This window comes from Pleurodeles waltl, chromosome 1_2 (assembly GCF_031143425.1).
Source record: "Pleurodeles waltl isolate 20211129_DDA chromosome 1_2, aPleWal1.hap1.20221129, whole genome shotgun sequence".
Taxonomy (NCBI): Eukaryota; Metazoa; Chordata; class Amphibia; order Caudata; family Salamandridae; genus Pleurodeles; species Pleurodeles waltl.
Window position 1 is genome coordinate 982,226,247 of NC_090437.1, and position 22,548 is coordinate 982,248,794.

The window sequence follows — 22,548 nt, forward strand, 5'->3', positions numbered from 1 at the left end:
AGCAGGTCCCCAGGCGATTCTGACCTTGTGTCCACCCTGGGTTCACCCCTCCTGGCCAACACTACAATGCCTCCAGCATAAATCCCAAGGACCCCCGACTGCAAGAGAACCTTACAAAGATACCAGACGCCCAAAAGTACTCCTGCACCCGGAGCCCTCTGGCCTTGGGAATCTTACCACCGGTCCAGCAACGTTCAGCAGGCGGCCCTCCTCCTTGCCCAGCCTGTGGTTTTACGGAACCGACCCCCTGAATCCAGCCTGCAGCATCTGTGGCCCTCTGGGTCCTACCCACCCAGTTGCCCTGTGCCACTGAGGGTGTGTGTTTGGTGCTAAACTGTGCCCAATCATCCCCTTCCACCCCTCTCCCACCCTCCAGTGCTCACCCACAGATGTGCTCTCTGAAGTTACAGGCCTGTTTCCGAGTAACCAAAGTCTCCATAGGATCCCATTCTAAATCCAGCCCCAACTTTGACCTCTGCACCTGGCCGGCTGTGAACTTATGAAGGGGAAAAGCATTACTTGCCGGTAAACTGTTTTATTTGCCAAACTCAAACAAAGTGCAGTTGAGACATATGTTCAATACTTACTTGCAAATGTACATACCTACAACAAGATCCATCTGGTAGAGACTATGTAGCTACAGATTCCTTACCTTGGAATTCCCTGCCGTCCGCTTCGAATCCAGAATCTTTTTGCTGAGCAATACCCTGCGTGCGTCGTCAGGTGGCATCGTTCAGATCTGTGTGCATTGTCCGACTTTGCGTGGCTTCGTCAGCGTCATTGGAGCCGTCTGTCTCCTATAAGTGTACCACCCCGGCCCGCGTATGTCAGTTCTTTTCCTTCCACTCCGGTAAAGCGCAGGTCTGGGATCGAGCTACCCTTTGGCTTTTTTTGCAAGCCTTTTTTGAGCATTTTGTCAAAGATTTTTTCGTGTCTGTGCGAGGAATATCATCTAGGAAGATGGGGTTTAAGCCGTGTGGTGCCGGCCATCGCGCCATGTCGGTGACAGACACCCACCAGGTATGTCTCTGGTTCCTCGACAGGGACCATGACTCGAATTCATGCTCAGACTGCCAGCCATGCCGCCGAAGGCTTTCAGAGAGCGGTCTCTGAAGCTCATGGCAGCCCGGCAGTTGACTTCGGTCGGTGCAACTCCTAAGAGGGCATGCTCCCGCTCAAGGAGGTCGTTGCTGGACCGCTCCAGGAGCTCCAAGTCCTCTTCTCACTCGAGGTCCTTGGGGCACTCAGGGAAGAGGCACAAGAAGTCGTCGTCCAAGAGGACTTTAGCATGCCCATTGGCCAACGATGCATCACAGGAACGTCGAAGTTCCAAGCAAGGTTCAGTGGAGCCGATGCCAGAGACGACTTCGCGCCTTCCCCTCCCTTATCTGGAAGCCAGAGCAACCCCTGCTCCAATTAAAGACTTCTACGAAGGGATGTGCCTCTTTTTTGAGCGGGCTGCCCCGTTGGTGGGTCTTCGGACCCCGCGGGACAGCAGGGGTCCCATCAGGTTCGACACGGGCGGCTTCAGCCTCCGTGCCGTTGGGTACCCCGGGACCATATATCGGATCCAAACCTGCACCCGTTCCACACAGTCTGCCTCATCTGGCGCCGGGTCCGATGTTGACGCTCCCCCCACCGCTGGCACCCACTGGTGGTGGGAGCCCCATCCTCATTCCAGATGAGCCGGAACGACGTCACACGATGCCGGTTTCGACTTCGACAGCGCCAACGTAGCCCGGATCAGTGCCTGAGACTTATTCTGACCAGCCAGGCACAGGTGAGGAATGGGAGGGGTCTGAGGACCCTTTAGACTATGGATTAGAGGAACAGGACTGGTATGAGGAACTAGGGAAAACCAGCGGACTGGATGTTTCTCCAGATATACTGGTATGCTATCACCTCCTGTGGCTACGGAGGAGGGAGCATCATACACCATGATGGTGCATAGAGCAGCTGAAGTCTTGGACCTGGAGTTGTCTACAGTGCCGGACGGGACTAACATCCTGACAGAGGTGCTTCAGCCGGGGGTTGCTATATCAGAGACAATGTTACCCTTCAACAAAACCCTTACTGATGTCCTGCAGAGGATGTGGTCCAAACCCAGCACATGATCTCCTGTAAATATGGCAATTGGCCGCTGCGATCGACCAGCTCCTACCAACCCTAGTTTCCTCACCCAACACCCCACCCTGGAGAGCCAGGTGATCTAAGCCTCGATTTCCCATGGTGCCTTCCCTTCCGCTCCCCCGGATATGAAATCCAAGAGGATGGACCAACTTGGAAGGAAGATGTTTTCTTCCTCCAGCCTGGCATTGAGTTCCTTGAACACCTCATGCCTATTGGGCCATCTTCCCATACTTTATGGGATATGGTGGCACAGGTGCTGCCCCAGGTCCCGGAGGGCGTACGGGAAACTCTCACTCAAGCTGTCAAGGATGGGAGAGATACAGCCAAGTATACAGTTCGGTGTGGATTGGACACGACCGACATGCTGGGCAGGGCAATTTCCTCAACAGTGGCCCTTTGTCGCCACGCCTGGCTTCGTACCACTTGCTTTTCAGGGGATGTCCAGGCAAATCTGATGGACATGCCCTTCGATGGCTCATGCCTTTTTGGAGAAAAGGCAGACTCAGTGTTTGAGTGGTTCAAGGACTCTCGAGCCACGACCAGATCCTTGGGCCTCTCGGCCCCCGCTCACCAGCAGCCTACCTATTGCCCCTTTTGAGGCTTTGGGAGGGGCGGGTACCACGCCAACTAAAGGTAACCTACCGTCCTCCAGATTCACAGCATCCATTACGAGGAAGAGGTCATGTTACATTCATACCCAAAGAGTCTAGCCAGAGGTCGGCCACCACCCAGCCTCCCTCTTCTGCAATGCCCAAGCCCTCTTAGTATGGTCTGCAAGACCATGCTTGTCCAGTTTGAGGGAGGATTCGATTTCATCTCCCTCACTAGTGGTCCATAACATCGGACAAATGGGTTTTGCAGATCATACAGAAGGGCTATTCCCTTCCGTTCCAGTCTTTCCCTCCCTCTATCCCTCCGTTGAAAGAACGGTTGATGGGAGAATCATTTAATCTTGCTCCTCGAGGAAGTTACAGCTCTCTTGGCCAAGGAAGACATAGAAAGGGTTACGATGTCAGAAGTAGGCAGTGGTTGTTATTCCTGCTACTTTCTGATTCAAAAAAAGAGCAAGGGTCTTCTCTGTATCTTGGATTTAAGGGGCGTCAATCTCTACTTCAAAAAGGAGAAATTCAAGATGCTCACTCTTGCTCAGGTCTTCTCTGCCCTAGACCAAGCAGACTGGATGGTAACGTTGGACTTGCAGGATGTGTATTTTCACCTCCCCATCCTCCCTGCACACAGGCGCTACTTGCAGTTCAAGCTGGGCCACGAGCACTTTCAGTTTACCATGCTCCCCTTCGGTCTCACCAGTGCCCCTCAGGTGTTTACCAAGGTGATGGCAGTGGTAGCAGCTCATGCACAGGTTATGAATTTCAGGCATCCCTTACCTCAGCAACTGGCTGTTGAAGGCTTCTACACCCCAGGCTCTTGTCACCCACCTTCAGACTACGGCGGACCTCCTGCATTTGCTGAGTATAGGAAGTTGGCTCTGTATATACAATCTCAAAGTGAGAGATAGTGTGCACAGAGTCCAAGGGTTCCCCTTAGAGGTTGATAGTGGCAAAATTAGATAATAATAATGCTCTATTTTGTGGTAGTGTGGTCGAGCAGTAGGCTTATCAGAGGGAAGTTGTAAGGAAATGGCTCCCTGTTGCAGTTACCCCCCCCCATTTTTTGCCTGATACTGACCTGACTGAGAAGTGTGCTGGGACCCTGCTTACCAGGCCCCAGCACCAGTGTTCTTTCACCTAAAATGTACCATTGTTTCCACAATTGGCACACCCCTGGCACACAGATAAGTCCCTTGTAAAAGGTACCAAGGGCCCTGTGACCAGGGAAGGTCCCTAAGGGCTGCAGCATATGTTGTGTTACTCTAAGGGCCCCTCACCTAACACATGCACACTGCCATTGCAGATTGTGTGTGTTGGTGGGGAGAGAAAGGCAAAGTCGACATGGCATCCCCCTCAGGATGCCATGCACACAAAATGCTGCCTGTGGCATAGGTAAGTCACCCCTCTAGCAGGCCTTACAGCCCTAAGGCAGGGTGCACTATACCACAGGTGAGGGCATAGCTGCATGAACAATATGCCCCTACAGTATCTAAGTCTATTTTTCGACATTGTAAGTACAGTGTGGCCATATTAAGTATATGGTCTGGGAGTTTGTCAAAAACTAACTCCACAGCTCCATAATGGCTACACTGAATACTGGGAAGTTTGGTATCAAACCTCTCAGAATAATAAACCCACACTGATGGCAGTGTTGGATTTATTTCAAAATGCACACAGAGGGCATCTTAGAGATGCCCCCTGTATTTTACCCAATCCTTCAGTGCAGGACTGACTAGTCTGTGCCAGCCTGCTGCTGAGAGACGAGTTTCTGACCCCATGTGGTGAGGGCCTTTTTGCTCTCTGAGGACAGAAACAAAAGCCTGCTCTGGGTGGAGGTGCTTCACACCTCCCCCCTGCAGGAACTGTAACACCTAGCAGTGAGCCTCAAAGGCTCAGGCTTCGTGTTACAATGCCCCAGGGCACTCCAGCTAGTGGAGATGACCGCCCCATGGACACAGCCCCCACTTTTGGCGGCAAGTCCAAGGGAGATAATGAGAAAAACAAGGAGGAGTCACCCACCAGTCAGGACAGCCCCTAAGGTGTCCTGAGCTGAGGTGACCCCTGCCTTTAGAAGTCCTCCATCTTGATTTTGGAGGATTGCCCAATAGGAATAGGGATGTGACCCCCCCCCCTGCCCCTCAGGGAGGAGGCACAAAGAGGGTGTAGCCACCCTCAAGGACAGTAGCCATTGGCTACTGCCCTCCCAGACCTAAACACACCCCTAAATGAAGTATTTAGGGGCTCCCCAGACCCTAGGAAACTAGATTCCTGCAACCTGAAGACGAAGGACTGCTGACCTGAAGCCCTGCAGAGAAGACGGAGACAACAACTGCTTTGGCCCCAGCCCTACCGGCCTGTCTCCCCACTTCAAGAAAAACTGTGACGCGTCCCCCAGGGTCCAGCGACCTCTGAAGCCTCAGAGGACTGCCCTGCATCTAAAAGGACCAAGAACTCCCGAGTACAGCGGCCCTGTTCCAAAGAAACTGCAACTTTGCAACAAAGAAGCAACTTTTAAAGACTACGCGTTTCCCGCCGGAAGCGTGAGACTTTCCACTCTGCACCCGATGCCCCCGGCTCGACCGGTGGAAAACCAACACTACAGGGAGGGCTCCCCGGCGACTGCGAGCCCATGAGTAGCCAGAGTTGAGCCCCCACAGCGACGCATGCAGAGGGAATCCAGAGGCTCCCCCTGACCGCGACTGCCTGCTTGAAAGAACCCGACGCCTTGGAAACACACTGCACCCGCAGCCCCCAGGACCTGAAGGATCCGACCTCCAGTGCAGGAGCGGCCCCCAGGTGGCCCTCTCGCTTGCCCAGGTGGTGGCTACCCCGAGGAGCCCCCCGCCCCCCTTCCCTGCCTGCATCGCTGAAGAGACCCCTGGGTCTCCCATTGAAACCTATTGCAAACCCGACGCCTGTTGGCACTCTGCACCTGGCCGTCCCTGTGCCACTGAGGGTGTACTTTCTGTGCTGACTTGTGTGTCCCCCCGGTGCCCTACAAAACCCCCCCTGGTCTGCCCTCCGAAGTTGCTGGTACTTACCTGCTGGCAGACTGTAACCGGGGCACCCCTATTTCCATTGAAGCCTATGCGTTTTGGGCACCACTTTGACCTCTGCACCTGACCGGCCCTGAGCTGCTGGTGTGGTAACTTTGGGGTTGCCCTGAACCCCCAACGGTGGGCTACCTTGGACCCAACTTTGAACCCTGTAAGTGCTTTACTTACCTGAAAAACTAACAAATACTTACCTCCCACAGGAACTGTTGAATTTTGCACTGTCCAATTTTAAAATAGCTTATTGCCATTTTTACCAAAACTGTACATGCTATTGTGGTGATTCAAGGTTCCTAAGATACCTGAGTGAAATACCTTTTATTTAAAGTATTGTTTGTAAATCTTGAACCTGTGGTTCTTAAAATAAACTAAGAAAATATATTTTTCTATATAAAAACCTATTGGCCTGGAATTGTCTTTGAGAGTGTGTTCCTCATTTATTGCCTGTGTGTGTACAACAAATGCTTAACACTACCCTCTGATAAGCCTACTGCTCGACCACGCTACCACAAAATAGAGCATTAGAATTATCTCTTTTTGCCACTATCTTTCCTCTAAGGGGAACCCTTGGACTCTGTGCATGCTATTTCTTACTCTGAAATAGTACATACAGAGCCAACTTCCTACAGTAGTGTTAAGCATTTGTTGTACACACACAGGCAATAAATGAGAACACACACTCAAAGACTTAACTCCAGGCCAATAGGGTTTTATATAGAAAGATATTCTTTTCTTAATTTATTTTTAGAACCACAAGATTCAAATTTGAGGAAAGCACATAAATTGTAAGGTACTTCACACAGGTAAGTATAGAACTTTGATTTTAAACAGTAGTACACACAGTTTTGGGAAAAATGGCAAATGATTTTAAAAGTGGAACCTGCAAAAATCAACAGTTCCTGGGGGAGGTAAGTATTGGCTAGTATTTCAGGTAAGTAAAGCACTTACACAGTCAGTCTCCTGGGCACAGCCAGCCCACCTTGGGGGTTCAAGACAACCCCAAGGCCATGGAGTTAGTCATTGAGTGTGCGCCTCATTTCTTCACTCTGTGTGTACAATAAAGGCTCTGCACTACCCTCTGATAAACACAACTGCTTGCTACCACAAAAGAGAGCATTAGTATTATGTACTTTAGCCTCTCCTAAGCCTCTGGTGAACCCCTGGACTCTGTGCACACTATATCCCATTTTGATATAGTATATACAGAGCCAGCTTCCTACTGTTCCCCAATGGGATCTTAATTTGGTTTTAACCTACTTGATATGTTGTCCCTTTAAAACCATGCATTGATGTTCTCTAAGACTGCTCCCAATCAAGACAGTCTTCTTTGTGGCCATAATATTAGCCAGTAGGGTCAGCAAGGTACAGGCTCTTTCAAATCATCCTCCCTCCGTACACCAGCTTCTTCCCAGACAACCTGGTTCTCATACTCTCTGAATCTTTTCTGCAGAAGTTGGTGACACCTTTCCACTTCTGCCAAAGCATCGAGCTGCCAACCTTCTTTTTTCCTCTTCACCCCTCCAAGGAGAAAGAGAGGGGTACTGTTCAAGATTTCCCAGATCCAGTCTGATGCATGTGGGAATATTCAAAGGTAAGGAATCTTGACTAGATAGTCTCTACCACAAAAGGCATTACTGAAGGTAAGTAATGGGTGCTTACAGCACATTTCCACTGCACCATTTGTTCATCAGGTTCTGAGGAAGATTTTTCCGAATCAGGCTCAACTTGTCCTTGCCTCAGACTGCCCATGAAGGGTATAAGTGCAGATCTCCTGGGCGGCTTCCAGCTCTCCTCTTCTGCTCAGGGCAAATATCCTTTCCCAGTTAGAAAAAAATATATTACCCCTCCTCAGCATGACAATTTACTCTGGAACATGGAATAGATTTATCTTTGTGTGCAAAGGAAAACATTGGGTCCCTTGTAAGCTTACCAGTCAGAGGTTCTTCTTTTTGTGCTTTTGCTGGCCGGGAGGACTCTGTGATCTGCAGATCAACCGTCAGGGGATCTATAATTGTTGCCTTGCTGGCATTTCTTCCAAACCAGCCATCCTTGTATTAATCTCCAGTCATGATATAGGCCCTCATTCTGACCTTGGCGGGCGGCGGAGGCCGCCCGCCAAAGTCCCGCCGTCAGGTTACCGTTCCGCGGTCGAAAGACCGCGGCGGTAATTCTGACTTTCCCGCTGGGCTGGCGGGCGGTCTCCTTCAGACCGCCAGCCAGCCCAGCGGGAAAGATGCTTCCACGATGAAGCCGGCTCGGAATCGAGCCGGCGGAGTGGAAGCTGTGCGACGGGTGCAGTTGCACCCGTCGCGTATTTCACTGTCTGCGCAGCAGACAGTGAAATACATGTAGGGGCCCTCTTACGGGGGCCCCTGCAATGCCCATGCCAGTGGCATGGGCACTGCAGGGGCCCCCAGGGGCCCCGCGACCCCCCCTACCGCCATCCGGATCTCGGCGGTCCGACCGCCGGGATCTGGATGGCGGTAGGGGGGGTCGGAATCCCCGCGGCGGTGCAGCAAGCTGCGCCGCCGCGGAGGATTCAATGGGGCCGCGGTACACTGGCGGGACCCCGCCAGTGGTGCCGGTCCGACCGCGGCTTTATCGCCGCGGTCGGAATCCCCATTGGAGCACCGCCGGCTTGTCGGCGGTGCTCCCGCGGTCCTCCGCCCTGGCGGTCAAAGACCGCCAGGGTCAGAATGAGGGCCATAGTTTTTAAAGGGACTAAGAAACATGCTTTCAGCAACTCCTTTTGTGCTCCCCCAGTGGGACTTTTGAACCTTGTTTGGACTTGATTAATGGACTCTGCTTTTGAACTCCTCCGGAGCTGCTATCTGAGGCTGTTGACTATTGGAGCATTTTTTCTGTGACCAGGACTATGGTCGGGGATACCAATTTGTTACAAGCTTTAAACGTCTGTCTGCCCTAAACGTTCTGTATTCCCGAACAGGAAGTCATCTGAACAAAAGCAGCTTTCCTTTCCATCTTTTGTCAATGAAACTTCTTACCTTTTGTCCTCTCCTTCATCCCACCAAGGAAGAGGAGAGGTTACACTGATTAAACTGGAGAAGAGCTGTTCGGTGTTACACTTCTCCACACCAAGGTGATCAGATCTGCTGACCAGCTTTTAGTGCGGTATACAGGCAGCATTAAAAGCAAGACATTCGAAAAGACTACCATATCGTGGTGAATAATACTGTGTATGTTACTTTGACCAGGGTTGTTGTTTTGACTGAATTCTGTGGTCTGGTGACCTTGGTGTTCCTTCAAACTTTCGCCAAGCATTGTTTGGATTCAAAGGTGAAAAGCATGGTTCAGAATTTACTCACCTGGCCGGTCCCTCAGATCCGCCAGTTGAGAGGGGCATTTTTCTAATTTGAAATCTATTCTGCAGGTGAGAAATCCCCAGGTAGAAGTATTTTTCAGAAGAAAAGTTACTTACTTTTGCTAACAGTGTTTATTGCATACTCTACCTGCAGTTTCAATACAGGTGGCTATAAATCAAGTTAAAAAGGTTCTAATTTAGATTTTTGCGCTGCAGTGCTTTAAATCGATTGTCGGTCTTCGTCTCTGCCTATAAGGTTGCAGGGCTGCATCCTACAGTCCACACAGAAACATGGTTCCCTTTTTTACAAACAAAGAATCCTGCCTGCATTGGCGCTAGGCAACAGTTTGTGCTCGAGTGCAGACAGAGAGGATGAATGAGCAGTATAATGTGAATATAGTGCATTCCTGCCCTTTCACACAGTGCAGCAATGTGGTTTGCCGTGCTATATTGCATGAATATTTGACATGCCCCTGAATTCTCTCAATACAGGTGGCATGAGGTGTGACGGTTCTTTCCCAAAAGGCTGTCCCCCTTGTGGGGTTTTTTGGGATGGAACATGTGAAATCTGTGAACTAATGAGGGGTTGTGAACATGTGCTGCCTGTTCCCAGGATCTATCGTCATAGGAGTATCCCACCCTGTCCAATGGATAGTAGAGTTTGCCATCTAGTCTCTTTGAATCAATGATTAGACTGACCTCAAATTCATCGTGGCCTTCAAAGACAATTGGTGGTGGTTCAGAATGAGAGAAAGGTCAAAGGGTTTCCGGAGGATCGGAGTGCCACCTGATGGGGTACCTGAATTTGTTGTTGCCTGTCTATTTAGCTACTACCAATCATGCGCTGGAAGGTAACTTGATTCTCACCAAGACTGTCAGAGTGGAGCACTACTCAGAAGCTCATAGGCATCCTCCTATTTCTGAATAAAATGGCTCTGCCGTGTTATAATGTAGCATTACAGATCAGATAAACCTTTTTTCTAGGTGTCCTGGCATGTAAGTGCTCTGAAACAAGTAAATAGCGAAAGGTTGGGTAGGGAACTGATGGAGAATTGACATCAGTCTGACACTTCAACTCCATTGACATCGTTGTGGTTATGTTTTTGGAACTGAGATGGATCGGAGGTGAGGCACAGACTGGCGGCAACGGATCGAGGTACATTTAATGGACCTGGCCCTTGGAACCCTTGATTGTCCTGTGTGTGAGTGGTGGTGGGGGAAAGCCAGCAGAGGTAGTCGTAGGCCAGAAAAACTAAGACGACGAGGGATAAAGAACCCAAGCCACTCCGACAGGGGCAGATGGACCGCTGTACGAAGGTGGTGAACCCCCTGCCCTGTTCCACTCCCCCACCTCCCTCCCCCCCCCAAATGACCACCCCACCCCCCTGTTGCGGACCCTCCGGCGGCACCTGACAATGCTGCCTTCTGTCAGCTATTCAATCCTCGAGCGAGGCGCTGGAGGGACGAGGGGGAAAAGTACGCTCAGAGGTATCCCTCCTGCGTCAGGATTTCTCAAAAGTGGCAGAAAGGGTCACCTCGGCGGAAATGCAGATATCGGATTTGGAAGACATGGTCCAGAATCTCAGCAAGGAAATTGTTGAGACTAGAGTGCTCAACAAAAGATATCATGTGGCGGCTCGAGGATGTGGAAAACCGGGCCCGCAGGAACAATCTGAGATTCATGGGCTTCCTGGAAGGATTGGAGGGGATAAACGTGGGTCGTTTTCTGGAAACGTGGCCAAAAAGTGTCTTGCCGACAGAGAAAGTCTCGTCCTGCTTAGTGATTGAAGGTGCCCACCGGGCCCTGGTGATCCAGAGGAGAGGCTGGGGAGTGGATTTGGTGCCAGACATGGGAGTGATGACCTAGAGTGGGTCCACAGTGGGGTCTCCGCACCCGTTGGTGGTGCCATCACCCAACTAGAAACAGAGTAGGTGGTTCTCGGGGTGGGGTGGGGGGGGGGGTCCAGATGATGGCGACAAAGCAGTAAGCTGGGTCCGAAGAAATAGGAGCTGAACGTGATAGCACCAACCTGTGCAGGGATGAAGCGGAGCAGCAGGTGGTGCTGGACCGTAACCTAGACATAGCACATGTTCCTTCGTGTTGAGGGGTGTGGCAGGTGGCCTTCGAGTGTGGAGGCGACCTTTGAGTTGTAATTTCGTGTTGAAGGGGTAGGGTGGGGGGCTACAGACCTCTCGACTCCTGGTGAGGGGCTCATGGGAGGTGGGGTTGGGTTGCAGGGATTTTTTTTGTGCCTGTTTTATGTTGATGTGGGTTACACCACAGACATGTAGGCATACTAGGTCCCGCAGTCTGTATAGCTGGCACTTGATTGTCCTGCCCAGCCGCCTGGGAGTAGGGGAATAGGATGCCTATTCCCCCCCACCCCCCGATCCCCCTTCACATCGAGATCCCTACTCAAGCATAATGGCTTCCACAAGTGATATGTGGCCCCCCTGAGTCAATATGAGGGCCTTTTCTGTGCTATCTTGGAATGTAAATGGACTTGGAGATAGCGTTAAACAAGGTCTGGTGGCTCAGTACATAAAGAGAATACACCCAGATGTTGTGTTTCTACAGGAGACACATCTCATGGGCACCAGGTGTAAATTTCTGTGGAGAGGACCCTATGTTACACTGGCACACCAGGTTATACATTTGGATCCAGGGGAGTGGCGATTTTAATCTATAAAACCCTGCCTTTTCATATTTTGAGACAGTGGGTGTACCCACCTGGAAGGTACGTGGGGATACAGGGACTCTGGGGTAAAGAGTAAGTATTGCTCCTAAGTGTATATACCCCACCTAGACTTCAGGCTTCTGTCCTAGATAAGGTTGCAGATATTTTATTGGCAGCGGACGCCTCGACCCATATGGTGCGAGGTGACTTTAAGGACGTAATAGACAAAGAGCTTGATCGCTCAGGGATGTCTTTGGGTAGGGGCTCACATACTCCATTGTAGCAATTAGCGGCAATGCTGGGCTTGTCAGATCTTTGGAGACGCGTCCTCCCCACGGACAGGAAATACTCCTAGTTTTCAGGGGCGCATGAAGTATTTTCTAGGTTGGATTACATTTTTGCCCCTGCAGGGGAATTGGAGGTGGTCCGCCAGGTGGACTATCTGGCCAGGGGTTTATTGTACCATTCCACCTTGATGCTATGGATTGGCAAGTCAGAAGGGAGACCCCAAAAATGGAAGCTCGGGCGTGGAGCCTAATAGACTGCGAGGTGGCGCATGGGCTCTGTTTAGACACAGAACTAAACTTCTGGGAAAGTCAATCGAGTCCCTGGTGATACTCTGGGAGGCGTATAAGACTGATAAGGGAGAGTGCGCAGAACTTAGTGGCGCGGAAGAGGAAGGCGACGTCGGAAAAGCTGGAAAAATAGGAACAGCAACTTCTAGAGATGGAAGGGGCTCTGGCACTGATGCCGGCTCCTCCGACCCTTCGCCCTATGGAGCTAACTAGAGCGGAATATAGAGCAGTGGCAGAGTCAGAAAGCAGAGCTCGGCTTCGCAATACCCATTATAGGTGCTATGAAATGGGTGACAAGGCAGGGAAGCTCCTGGCCTGGTTGAGTAGGAAAGAAATGGAGGCGAGGTGGGTGGATGAGGTGGAGACCCCAGGAGGGGGTGCGGGTGTCCGCGAAAATAGAAATTGGGGGAGCCTTTGCCGAATACTATTGGTCTTTGTACCGGGCCTGCCAGCTGCAAGAGCCGCATCACATAAGGGAGTACCTGCAGGGCATTGTGGTCCCCTCTTTGGACGCGGAGGGCCGGGAAACCTTAGAAGGGGGTTTAACCGTAGATGAGGTCAAACAGGCCATGGCAGGGCTGTGTGCAAGGAAAGCCCCAGGCCCTAATGGGTTCCCAGCGGAGCATTATAAAAGCTGAGAGAACTAGTGCCCCCCCGCCCCCCACCTCTTGGCGATGTTCTTGGAAGCAAGAAACCAAGTCACACTCCCACCGGATTTAAGGACGGCCGAAATAGTGGTTATTCATAAAGATGACCGACCAAGAATGTCCTGTGCATCGTATAGGCTGATTTCTCTCCTCAATGTAGAGTTGAAAGTGTTGGCCTCAGTATTAGACACACACCTTCAGGGTGTTCACAGAGACCAATCTGGCTTTATGCCAGGATGCTCCACGAGACATAACCTGAGATGTACCATAACTGGTTACATACCATCTTGCGCCGTTCGGACCTCCACATATTTTTGGCCCTGGATTCTGAAAAAGCATTTGACGCGGTCACTGACCCTTCCTGGAAGGCACTCTGGAGAGGATTGGGGCGGCTGCTCTGGTGGCCAGGGTGAACGGGGGACTCTCTCATCCAAATTTCCTATTGCAAGAGGCACCAGACAGGGTTGTCCCTTGTCCCCCTTGCTATTTGCACTCAGTATAGAATCCCTAGCATGTAAGATCCATACTCACCCCCAGATATTTCGGTTCAGGCTGACAGAAGGGGGAAGAGAGGAAGAACATCTCCTTATACGCCAATGATATCCTCCTCTATGTAGTATAACCCCTAGATTCTCTGCCATGCCTCTTCCAGATTTTTGCGGAATACAGGAGTTATTCTGGGTATCCGATCAACTGGGATAAATCGGTGCTATATGCACTACAGGAGGATACAGTTCCCCACTCCCTTCCGGGTCAACTCAACTATTCCAGTGAGGGCTTCAAATACCTTGGCATCTTCATGACGCAGATGGAGGAACTTTGTTGTGTCCGAAATCTAGGGAGGGTGACTGAAATGTGCAAGGCTGATATGGAGTGTTGGGGGAGCCTCCCTCTCACCCTGATGGGCAGGGTGGCCCTGTTTAAAATGATCCCCCTACCAAAGTTATTATATGTCCTACAACACATGTATTACCGGATCCCACAGGGGATGTTTCCCGCCCTGGAGCGGGATGTGCGGACCTTTTTATGGGAAAAGAAACACCCGCGCCTTGTGCTCAAAACCCTGCAACGTAATCAGTACAATGGGGGCCTATCCCCGCCGGATGTGGAAGCATATTACTGGGTTGCGCACTTGATCAACATTAATAAACTGGATGTTACCCCCCCGGTGACCACCCTACTTTAAGGCTGGAGAGATTGTAGTGGGAAAGGGGGTGGGTCTTGTCTCCGTTATTTATATGGCGGAAGGGGAGAGCGACGGCTACTGCTCACTATGCAGGTGGCTCTCGGAGCCTGGACCAGATCAACCAAGGTGCTGAGTTGGGTGTGCAGACCTACTAGGATGATCCCCCTGTGGGATGGTGGCTGGTTGTCAGAAATCGGAAAATTGACAGGATTTGAGACGTGGGATTGCATTGAAATTTCTAATCTTGGCAATGTGCTGGAAGGGGTGTATTTTATCAACTTCGCTGCACTGAGGGACGCCCTTGTGCTCAGCGAGACGCAGTTCTCTGCTATGCTAGACTGAGGCATGCTTGGAGAGCGGAGGGCCTCCCTGGGATGGAAATACCAGATATGCCCCGCTGGACGGTAGATTGTTGACTGAACAGTTAACAGTGAAAGCTGTCTCTGTGGTGTGTAGGACAATTAATAACAACATGCTGTGCACCCTTAGCAAACTACGCCACCGATGGGAGGCTGACTTAGGGGACATGGAGGATATTGATTGAGAGGACGCACTGTTGTTTCCCCAAGAAGTTGCCATCAGGTCAAGGCTAAAACTTATCCAGTATAAGATCCTCCATAGGATCTATTATGATAGGCAGTGTCTACATATTATGGGGCGGGCGCATCACCCGAACTGCGTACGATGTCCGGACAGATAGGCACTTTTTTCCATATCATCTGGGATTGCCTGGTACTACAGGAATACTGGATGAATATTGTGGGGGAACTACAGGGGGTGATTGCGGAGCAGCTACCTCTTGACCCCAAATATATCTTCCTGGGCATTCCCAAGGATGTAGATGTGCCCAGGGCAAAACTCTTATGCAATCTTGGGTTGGCGGTGGCTAAAAGAGTCATGGCCTGTTAATGTGGCATAGCGCATGGTCCCAAGGTTGAAACTTGGAGGAGAGGTATGGATGGTTTCATGATGGCAAACAGAGGCTGTCTGAGAAAGTTTGAAAGGATATGGAGCGCTTGGTTGATGTATCATTCACTGTCTCTGTAGGGAAGTAAGGAAGCAAGGTTGGGGTTTCACATGGGGTCCATGGAGATATGTAATCCAAGGCACGCTGGGAGGGGTTGGAAATGGGACTCACACGCAGGAAAACAGGGACTACATAAGGAACTGTTTAAGACTGCCAGAATGTCCGTAGGGGTTAGAGGGGTTTGGGGGGGGTGGGGGGAATTAGCGGTTGGTACCCACTTGTTACTTTTGGTGCCAAAGTACTGTGCTGTTCTGTATGTATTTTTTTTTTTATCTGGTAGGCACTGGTTGGCAAAATTTTATAAAAAGAGCTTAAAAAAAAAAAAAAGCCAACTCGTCCAGCCTTTATTAAAAACTCAAGTCTCCCGTGGGCAGCGAACTTACCCTGCAAGAAGAAACTTCAAAGAAAAGACTCTGCAGCTGTTACGCAACAAAAACCAGACACCAGGAGTGACCACTGCACCCCACATCCATGACCCGAGATGAAGCCAATTAACTATGCCAACACGTCGCTAGCTGCCCAGAGACAGAGTCCAGTGTGGTCTCACCCATCTTGGACTCTCCCGAGATGCCTGGACCCAGGCCCCCTCTCCCACAGGCTTGTGATGAGAGAAAATCCAACACCTGCAGCAACAACTGCACCCATGACCCCAGCTGAGGTGGGTCACTGGTGCCAACAACGTCCCCTGGCTCCTATGAGCTTGGGTCCACCCCTGCATGATTCGCTGACGACGACTGCAGCCTCAACGCACAGGACCCCCTGACAGCGAGTGCTCTCGGATGTGAAAAACCAATGCCTAAAGGCACCCCGTCATCAGTCGCCCCTGGACACAGGGGAAGAGGACCAAGAGTGTGCCCACCTCACCTAGCACCCCCAGTCTACTACGTACCTGCTTGTTGACCCTGACTGGCTTCCTAGCCAGAGTCTGCAGCCTGTCTTCACGAGGACCAAACTCCCATAGGAGACCATTGGGCACCCGACACCTTACTGCACCTCTCCACCCGACCGTCCCAGTGCGACCTTTGGTGTGGCTCTGATCATTGCTCATTACTTACCCTGACTCCCTGAGATTGGCTTCATAAGTCATTGTTAAGCCTGTGTTTGCTGAACCTTGTTTTTCTCCATAGGATATAATTGAGTGAACTCTGAAAAGTGCTGATTTCGAATACTGCAAAGTATTTATTCCTAAAAGTCTACTTGACTGATTACAAAGTTCTTGGGTTTGAAACATGTATAAAAAGAATTATTTTTCTAAATTGGTCCCAGATTTATTCTTTGAGTGTGTGTATCATTTATTGCCTCTGTGAGTACATCAAATGCTTAGCACTGCCCTCTGATAAACCTAACTGCTCTCCCACACTACCACAAATAGTGTTAGTCCCATCTACTATTGCCTTTGCAATACCAATTGGGGATCCCCTGGATTCTTTCCACAGTGTACTTTATTTTTAGCTTCCTACACTGGTCAAGAAGTATGTATAACCTAAGCAACAGAAATCATGTTCTATTGACAAAGAAACTTGTATCCTTCCAGTTTGTGATTGTTGCAAATTGTGCCACCCAAGTTCTAGTTGACTCCGTTCACCATTTAACTATTTCTAAATAATTTTTTATTCCAGTTGGCAGACAGTTGTTTATAGGAACCTGATATTTCCTATGGTGGTATTATATTGATATGGTGCAGTATTTGTTAGCAGTGGAAGGACAAAGATTTTGAGTACGGGCTACAATGCCATTCATGGAAATTTAGGTATGACGTTAAGTCCTTGCTCTGCCTTAAATCTTGAATTTCCTTTTGGGGCAATGATGTTATGCAAGTTTTAGAAAAGTAAAGGGGTGTGATTCAGAAATGATTTAGGTAGTGTTATGTATTTTTCACATGAAGTCAAGTTACAGTAAAGGTATTTCTTCAAATACACCTTCATGCATCATGAAAAAAACTGTCATGCAAAGATGGTATTATTGTAGTTGTTCAAACCTCATAGTCTTTCTCTCATCATTTTAGTTTGGGAAAAAAATAGCAAACGTAGATTGTGTGTTGATGTAGGACATCTTAACGCTAATTGTGTGTTGATTTAATATCTTATAAATCTAATATTTTGGTAGATGGTCACCATCTTCCAAATATTCTGGCTCGTATGACTGCAATGGATGGGGCCAAGTATTTTCCTACTCTGCATATAGATATTGTGTATCATCATATTCAGATGACAATGAGCAGTTACCATTTGAACACTGTTCCGACTCTTAATGATACGTATCTTGCTCATGGCTATTGGATTGGCATCAGCCGCTTCTGTGTTCAAGAGACTGTTGAATAGTATTTTTTGGTGAATGAAGGAGTTTGCTGATTTTTAAAGCAATATTATTGTTTTGCTGCTAACACAAGGCTACATTGGGAAAATGGTTAGAAACTTTGCAGAGTAGAGGCATGCCCCATCAAATGAATAAATATACATTTCTTTGCAAAGACGTAGTCAGGTGGATCTCAACAACCCCCTCCCTAACTCTCCCCCAACTCCAACCCTTTTCCTCCCCCTACCCAAAACAAAGTTATTCCTGGAAGCTGGGGACCCCGGTCCAAACATAGTTGATGATTTGAATTGCAAAAGAATACACAAAAAATACAGAAACAAGCATTCATCAAACACATACCCAAATGATAAGACATTTTATTTAATTTGCAAACGATATAAATTTAAAACAACTTTAATTTTCATAGTAAGGTTGGAGCTTTTCTAAATTTTGTTGAAGCCATGCATCATCCACACTATATTCTGTTTGATGCACCTGCACTGCTTTCACAAATCAGTCTGAGGATAGTAATGTAATTTCTAGCTTCCAGTTTCAACTTCCTTGACAATTATAGTATATTTTAAAACATTTTATTGTACTTTTAGCCTCTTTATTTATATACGCTTTAATAATATGTTAATATTTAAATTTCTAAGCAGTCGCAGACCCCCTGAGGAGGTTTTCTGGACCCCCACTGGTTACCGGAGTACAGGTTGGGAACCACTGACGTAGAATAGTTTGTTGACCGCATCGAAGTTGGTCGCAGCAGGCAAAAGCATTGTTTGGTTGAAGCCTGTTGTTTTGGTTTGACTGACCATCTAAATTACTGATTTGTTCTGAGAATGGAATTTCAATTTAAAATAATGAAGAATGTATTGTAGATTATTATTTTTTTTTTTAACTTAGTTTAGTTTGAGAGGATTATGGTGAGGATGACTGGCACCAAGGCTTTAAATCTGATAAAACCTTGGAATTGGAGATGGTCAGTGGAGGTGGTGTTATATTTTAACTTAAAAGTATTCTTGAAGGCTAAGGATTTTTTACCTTGTGAGGGTAAGGATTGCAGAAAGTCTAACAACTGTTTGAAAATTCACACTATACTTTTGATTCCTGTTGCTTTTCCTGAGGGTCCTTGGCTCCATTTAGCCATGGGTTGTCTACATTTCATTTTCTCAGACATGACTAAGTGTGTTAGTCTGACTGATGTTTTTTTTTTTTTTTTCAAATGGGTTGAGTGGAAATTGCCCAACGTACATCCTACAAAATGAAATTAGTTCTGCTTCGAAGTAGGATTATTCAGAAAAGCACACTTAAGTCTTTGTGTTCATAAAGGTGATGTCTGAGAAGTTTTAGGGCAATATTGTAATTTTGCATTGTGTTTCAAATAAATATTATGTAATATACTCAGAGAGGTGGTATCTGTAATACACAGTGTAAAAAGTGATATTGAGCAAAAATATTTGAGGTTCATTTTTCCAGAAGGGAACAGTGCTGTTACTGTGAAAGGTGATTTGGTCAAAACTAAGAATCTATGATTTGTCAGCAAACAACTTTAGTTTGTCTGCCCTATAGAAGGCCCTGCAGAAGTTTGTCGTACTGCCTGATCCTCTGTCACATCTAAATATTATCAGCAGAGTCTCAGTGGATTAACTAAAGATAACAGTTTAAAGACAAAGGGGGTCATTCTGACCCTGGCGGCCGGTGACCGCCAGGGTCACCGACCACGGGAGCACCGCCAACAGGCTGGCGGTGCTCCCGAGGGCATTCTGACCGCGGCGGTTCAGCCGCAGTCAGAAAGGGTAAACCGGCGGTCTCCCGCCGGTTTACCACTGCCCTACAGAATCCTCCATGGCTGCGGAGCGCGCTCCGCAGCCATGGGGATTCTGACACCCCCTACCGCCATCCTGTTCCTGGCGGGTCTCCCGCCAGGAACAGGATGGCGGTAGGGGGTGCCGCGGGGCCCCTGGGGGCCCCTGCAGTGCCCATGCCCATGGCATGGGCACTGCAGGGGCCCCCGTAAGAGGGCCCCGCAAAGTATTTCAGTGTCTGAAAAGCAGACACTGAAATACGCGACGGGTGCAACTGCACCCGTCGCACCCCTGCAACTACGCCGGCTCAATTCTGAGCCGGCGTCCTCGTTGCAGGGGCATTTCCTCTGGGCCGGCGGGCGCTCTTTTGGAGAGCGCCCGCCGGCCCAGAGGAAATGTCTGAATGGCCGCCGCGGTCTTCTGACCGCGGTGCGGTCATTTGGCGGCGGTACCTTGGCGGACGGCCTCCGCCGTCCGCCAAGGTCATAATCAGGGCCAAAATCCTTTGGAAATGAGGATTTAGTTTTCTATTAGATTTTGACCATCTGAAGGTTGAGGAGGTTTGCAGTAATTTGGCGCACAACAGTTTTTGCCATGTTCAAGTTCTGAACGTTCTTGTGTTATAAATGAAGACATTGTAGAATCAGAGTCCTAAATCTGCATGAAGTTCAAGAAAGATTAATTAAAAATAAGAATCTGAAAAATTGTTTAGTTGCTTCCTGGTTTTAATTAGTTCTCTGTGTTTGACTCATTTGCTTTCTAAAGATCAATTATTTATTGTTTTGCCAGGTTTTGCATAGAATTTACTTTTGTGTTACGGGGAGATGTGTTGTGGTGGCTTTTTGTGTTTTGGGGCAGGGGGTGGGGCTTGTGTTGTGCTGGCTTTCCGGCTTCATGGGTGTGCTTGGTCTCATGCTTTAGTTTTTCGCCTCTCCTTCGCTCATGTGACTTCTCCTTGTTCTGTGGCATGGTGTTTTGTCTCCTGTTAGGGATCATGGTCTTTTTAATTGTTGTAATATCAAAAGCTGCTTTTGTTGGAACCGCTGATCGGATAGATGTTTGAATAAAGATGAAGTCTCAACCTTACACATTGATCTTATTTTTTGTTTATTTCATTTTATAGTTTGTTTTCAAAAAATTTGCTGGCGCTTTATCTACCAATAACCTCTCAAAGGCAAAGGGGAAGCCCTGTATTGTCTTGACCTTGAGAAAGCCCTCTTTTATTGGTACCAGATCAAAGGAGTGCAGAATGCATGATGAGTTAATAAACTGATTGGTGGTGATTCTCAAGTATGATTTACATAAGGCAGGCCTCTGGGCAAAATATGATGGGTTTGAATGCTAGCCAGAGCGATTTCCAGTGGTTAGGTTATTTGCAAACCTTCCTCCCATCACCTTTTGTATTTTGATAGGTGGCTGGGTTCACAATGTAAAATCCTTTTGCCAGCGCTCATTTCCTTGTTGGGAATAATTTTAAAGGGTGTGAATCTGCTAAACATTATTAGATGTATACAACTACATTACAAATGTGATGCTAATTAACTTTAGTCTGAGGATGCTTCATTTGTAATAGCAGTGTGTGCTATATTGTGGATGTAAAATAAGTTTCTGTATACTAAGTGTTTGTGCTTGTCTTCAGGTTTAACTCATTAACCAGTGTGCACACATGGCAGATTGGTTCAAGTGTGTAATAAGCTAGCAGAAGTAAATGACAGTCAAAAAATACACTGTAAAAGCACAGTATGATAAACGGCTGCATTTCTTTCCTATTTATAACTAGGATTTCAATTGGAGCAACAACTTGGTGAAGTTTCTTTGCAAACAGCCCTGTCATGTTCATCACGTCATTATGCTGGAAGGTCCTTCCAGATTTTTAGGGCCCTTAAGCAGCCTCTTTCTGCAGAGTCTTTATCTGATGTCCTTTCCCGTCTTTTAGAGACAGTTGGAGATACAGGAGAAGAAGCTCAGGTTGGTATATCAGTTCATTCTTGTGCTGCTCAACAATTCCATGCAATTTACACCATAATTTTGTTTTAATGTAATTTTCCGGTTTGCGGAGATATACACAAATAGTAGAAAAATGTTGGTGTGAGTAAATTTATGTTGTGGTTCGCAAGTATCAAGCAAACTATAGACAAATCTTAATGATGCCTAAATCTGCGTGTTTTAAATTTTGCTAAAACATTTGTTCTGTAGTATGCATTCTGTTGATGCATACATCAGATAAGACATTTTAAGGATGTTGAAAATCAGGGTAGTTTCATGATAATATAGATGAATGATTCCGATGACAAAGCCATTGCACTCTGAGGTGACTTGCAATATCCTTCTAGCCTTATCGGAGAGTATTTCATTCCTTATAATCTATTATAAACCATTCCCATTGCTACAAACGTCATATGAAGGAGAGAGTATGGTTGCAGACATAATGAATTAGTGAAGTCTGTAGTGTTAAGTTATACACACACAAGCAGATGAGAATCAATTCAGAGTAAGTCATATCAAAACATACTTTATTTCAAAATATGTGGAAACATGCAGTGAGATTCTGGCTTTCCTGTTGGCACCCATAGCATTAATAAAATAACATCTTGCTATAAATATATCATTTCTTGTGATCACTGTTGGTTTTATGAACAAAGATCAGAAAGAAAAGTCAGTTCTCCGTTTAGTTGTTCAAACTGCAGCTATAATTATGCTTTTTAATCCATTTCTCCCCTTTACTGTTACCTCTGGTGGGACTGCTGCATCTGGCAGGAGGCATTATGACATCAAAACTCAACTGTATTAAGTTATTACAGTTAAGCAGCTACTTTTCTGGACCCTTTAGAATTCCAGCTCCAAGACCCCATGGACTGGTGCATGGACCTGGGTGAAGCCATTGGACTGATTAGCTCCCCAGATATTGGCATGCTCTCTCCCCCTACGGTGGCAACAGAGGAGGGAGCTTCATTTTCAGTGATGCTGCAGAGAGCAGCCGAGGTTCTGGACCTTGAGCTACCTTGGGTGTCAGTCAGATCTAACCTCCTGACAGAGGTGCTTTAACCTCTGAACCCCTGCTCCCCTTTAATGAAGACCTTAAGGACGTACTTCTGGGTTCTTGGTACAAACACAGCACAGGGGCTCCTGTGAACAAGACTATTGCTCGCCCCCATCGCCCTGCACTGGGTGACCCAGGTTTCCTAATACATCACCCTACCGCTGAGAGCTTGGTTATCC

General features: G+C 48.1%; 1 protein-coding gene across 12 annotated transcripts in view; it reads left to right on the forward strand.

The window, feature by feature from the left end:
* FRYL (FRY like transcription coactivator) overlaps positions 1 to 22,548 on the forward strand; it is a 1,894,812-nt gene that overhangs the window by 1,273,744 nt on the left and 598,520 nt on the right. For all 12 annotated transcript variants that reach the window (XM_069201557.1, XM_069201569.1, XM_069201550.1 and 9 more), the window contains one exon: positions 21,110 to 21,297. In XM_069201557.1, the coding sequence (XP_069057658.1) occupies positions 21,110 to 21,297 (188 nt within the window). The remainder of the gene's footprint in view (positions 1 to 21,109; positions 21,298 to 22,548) is intronic.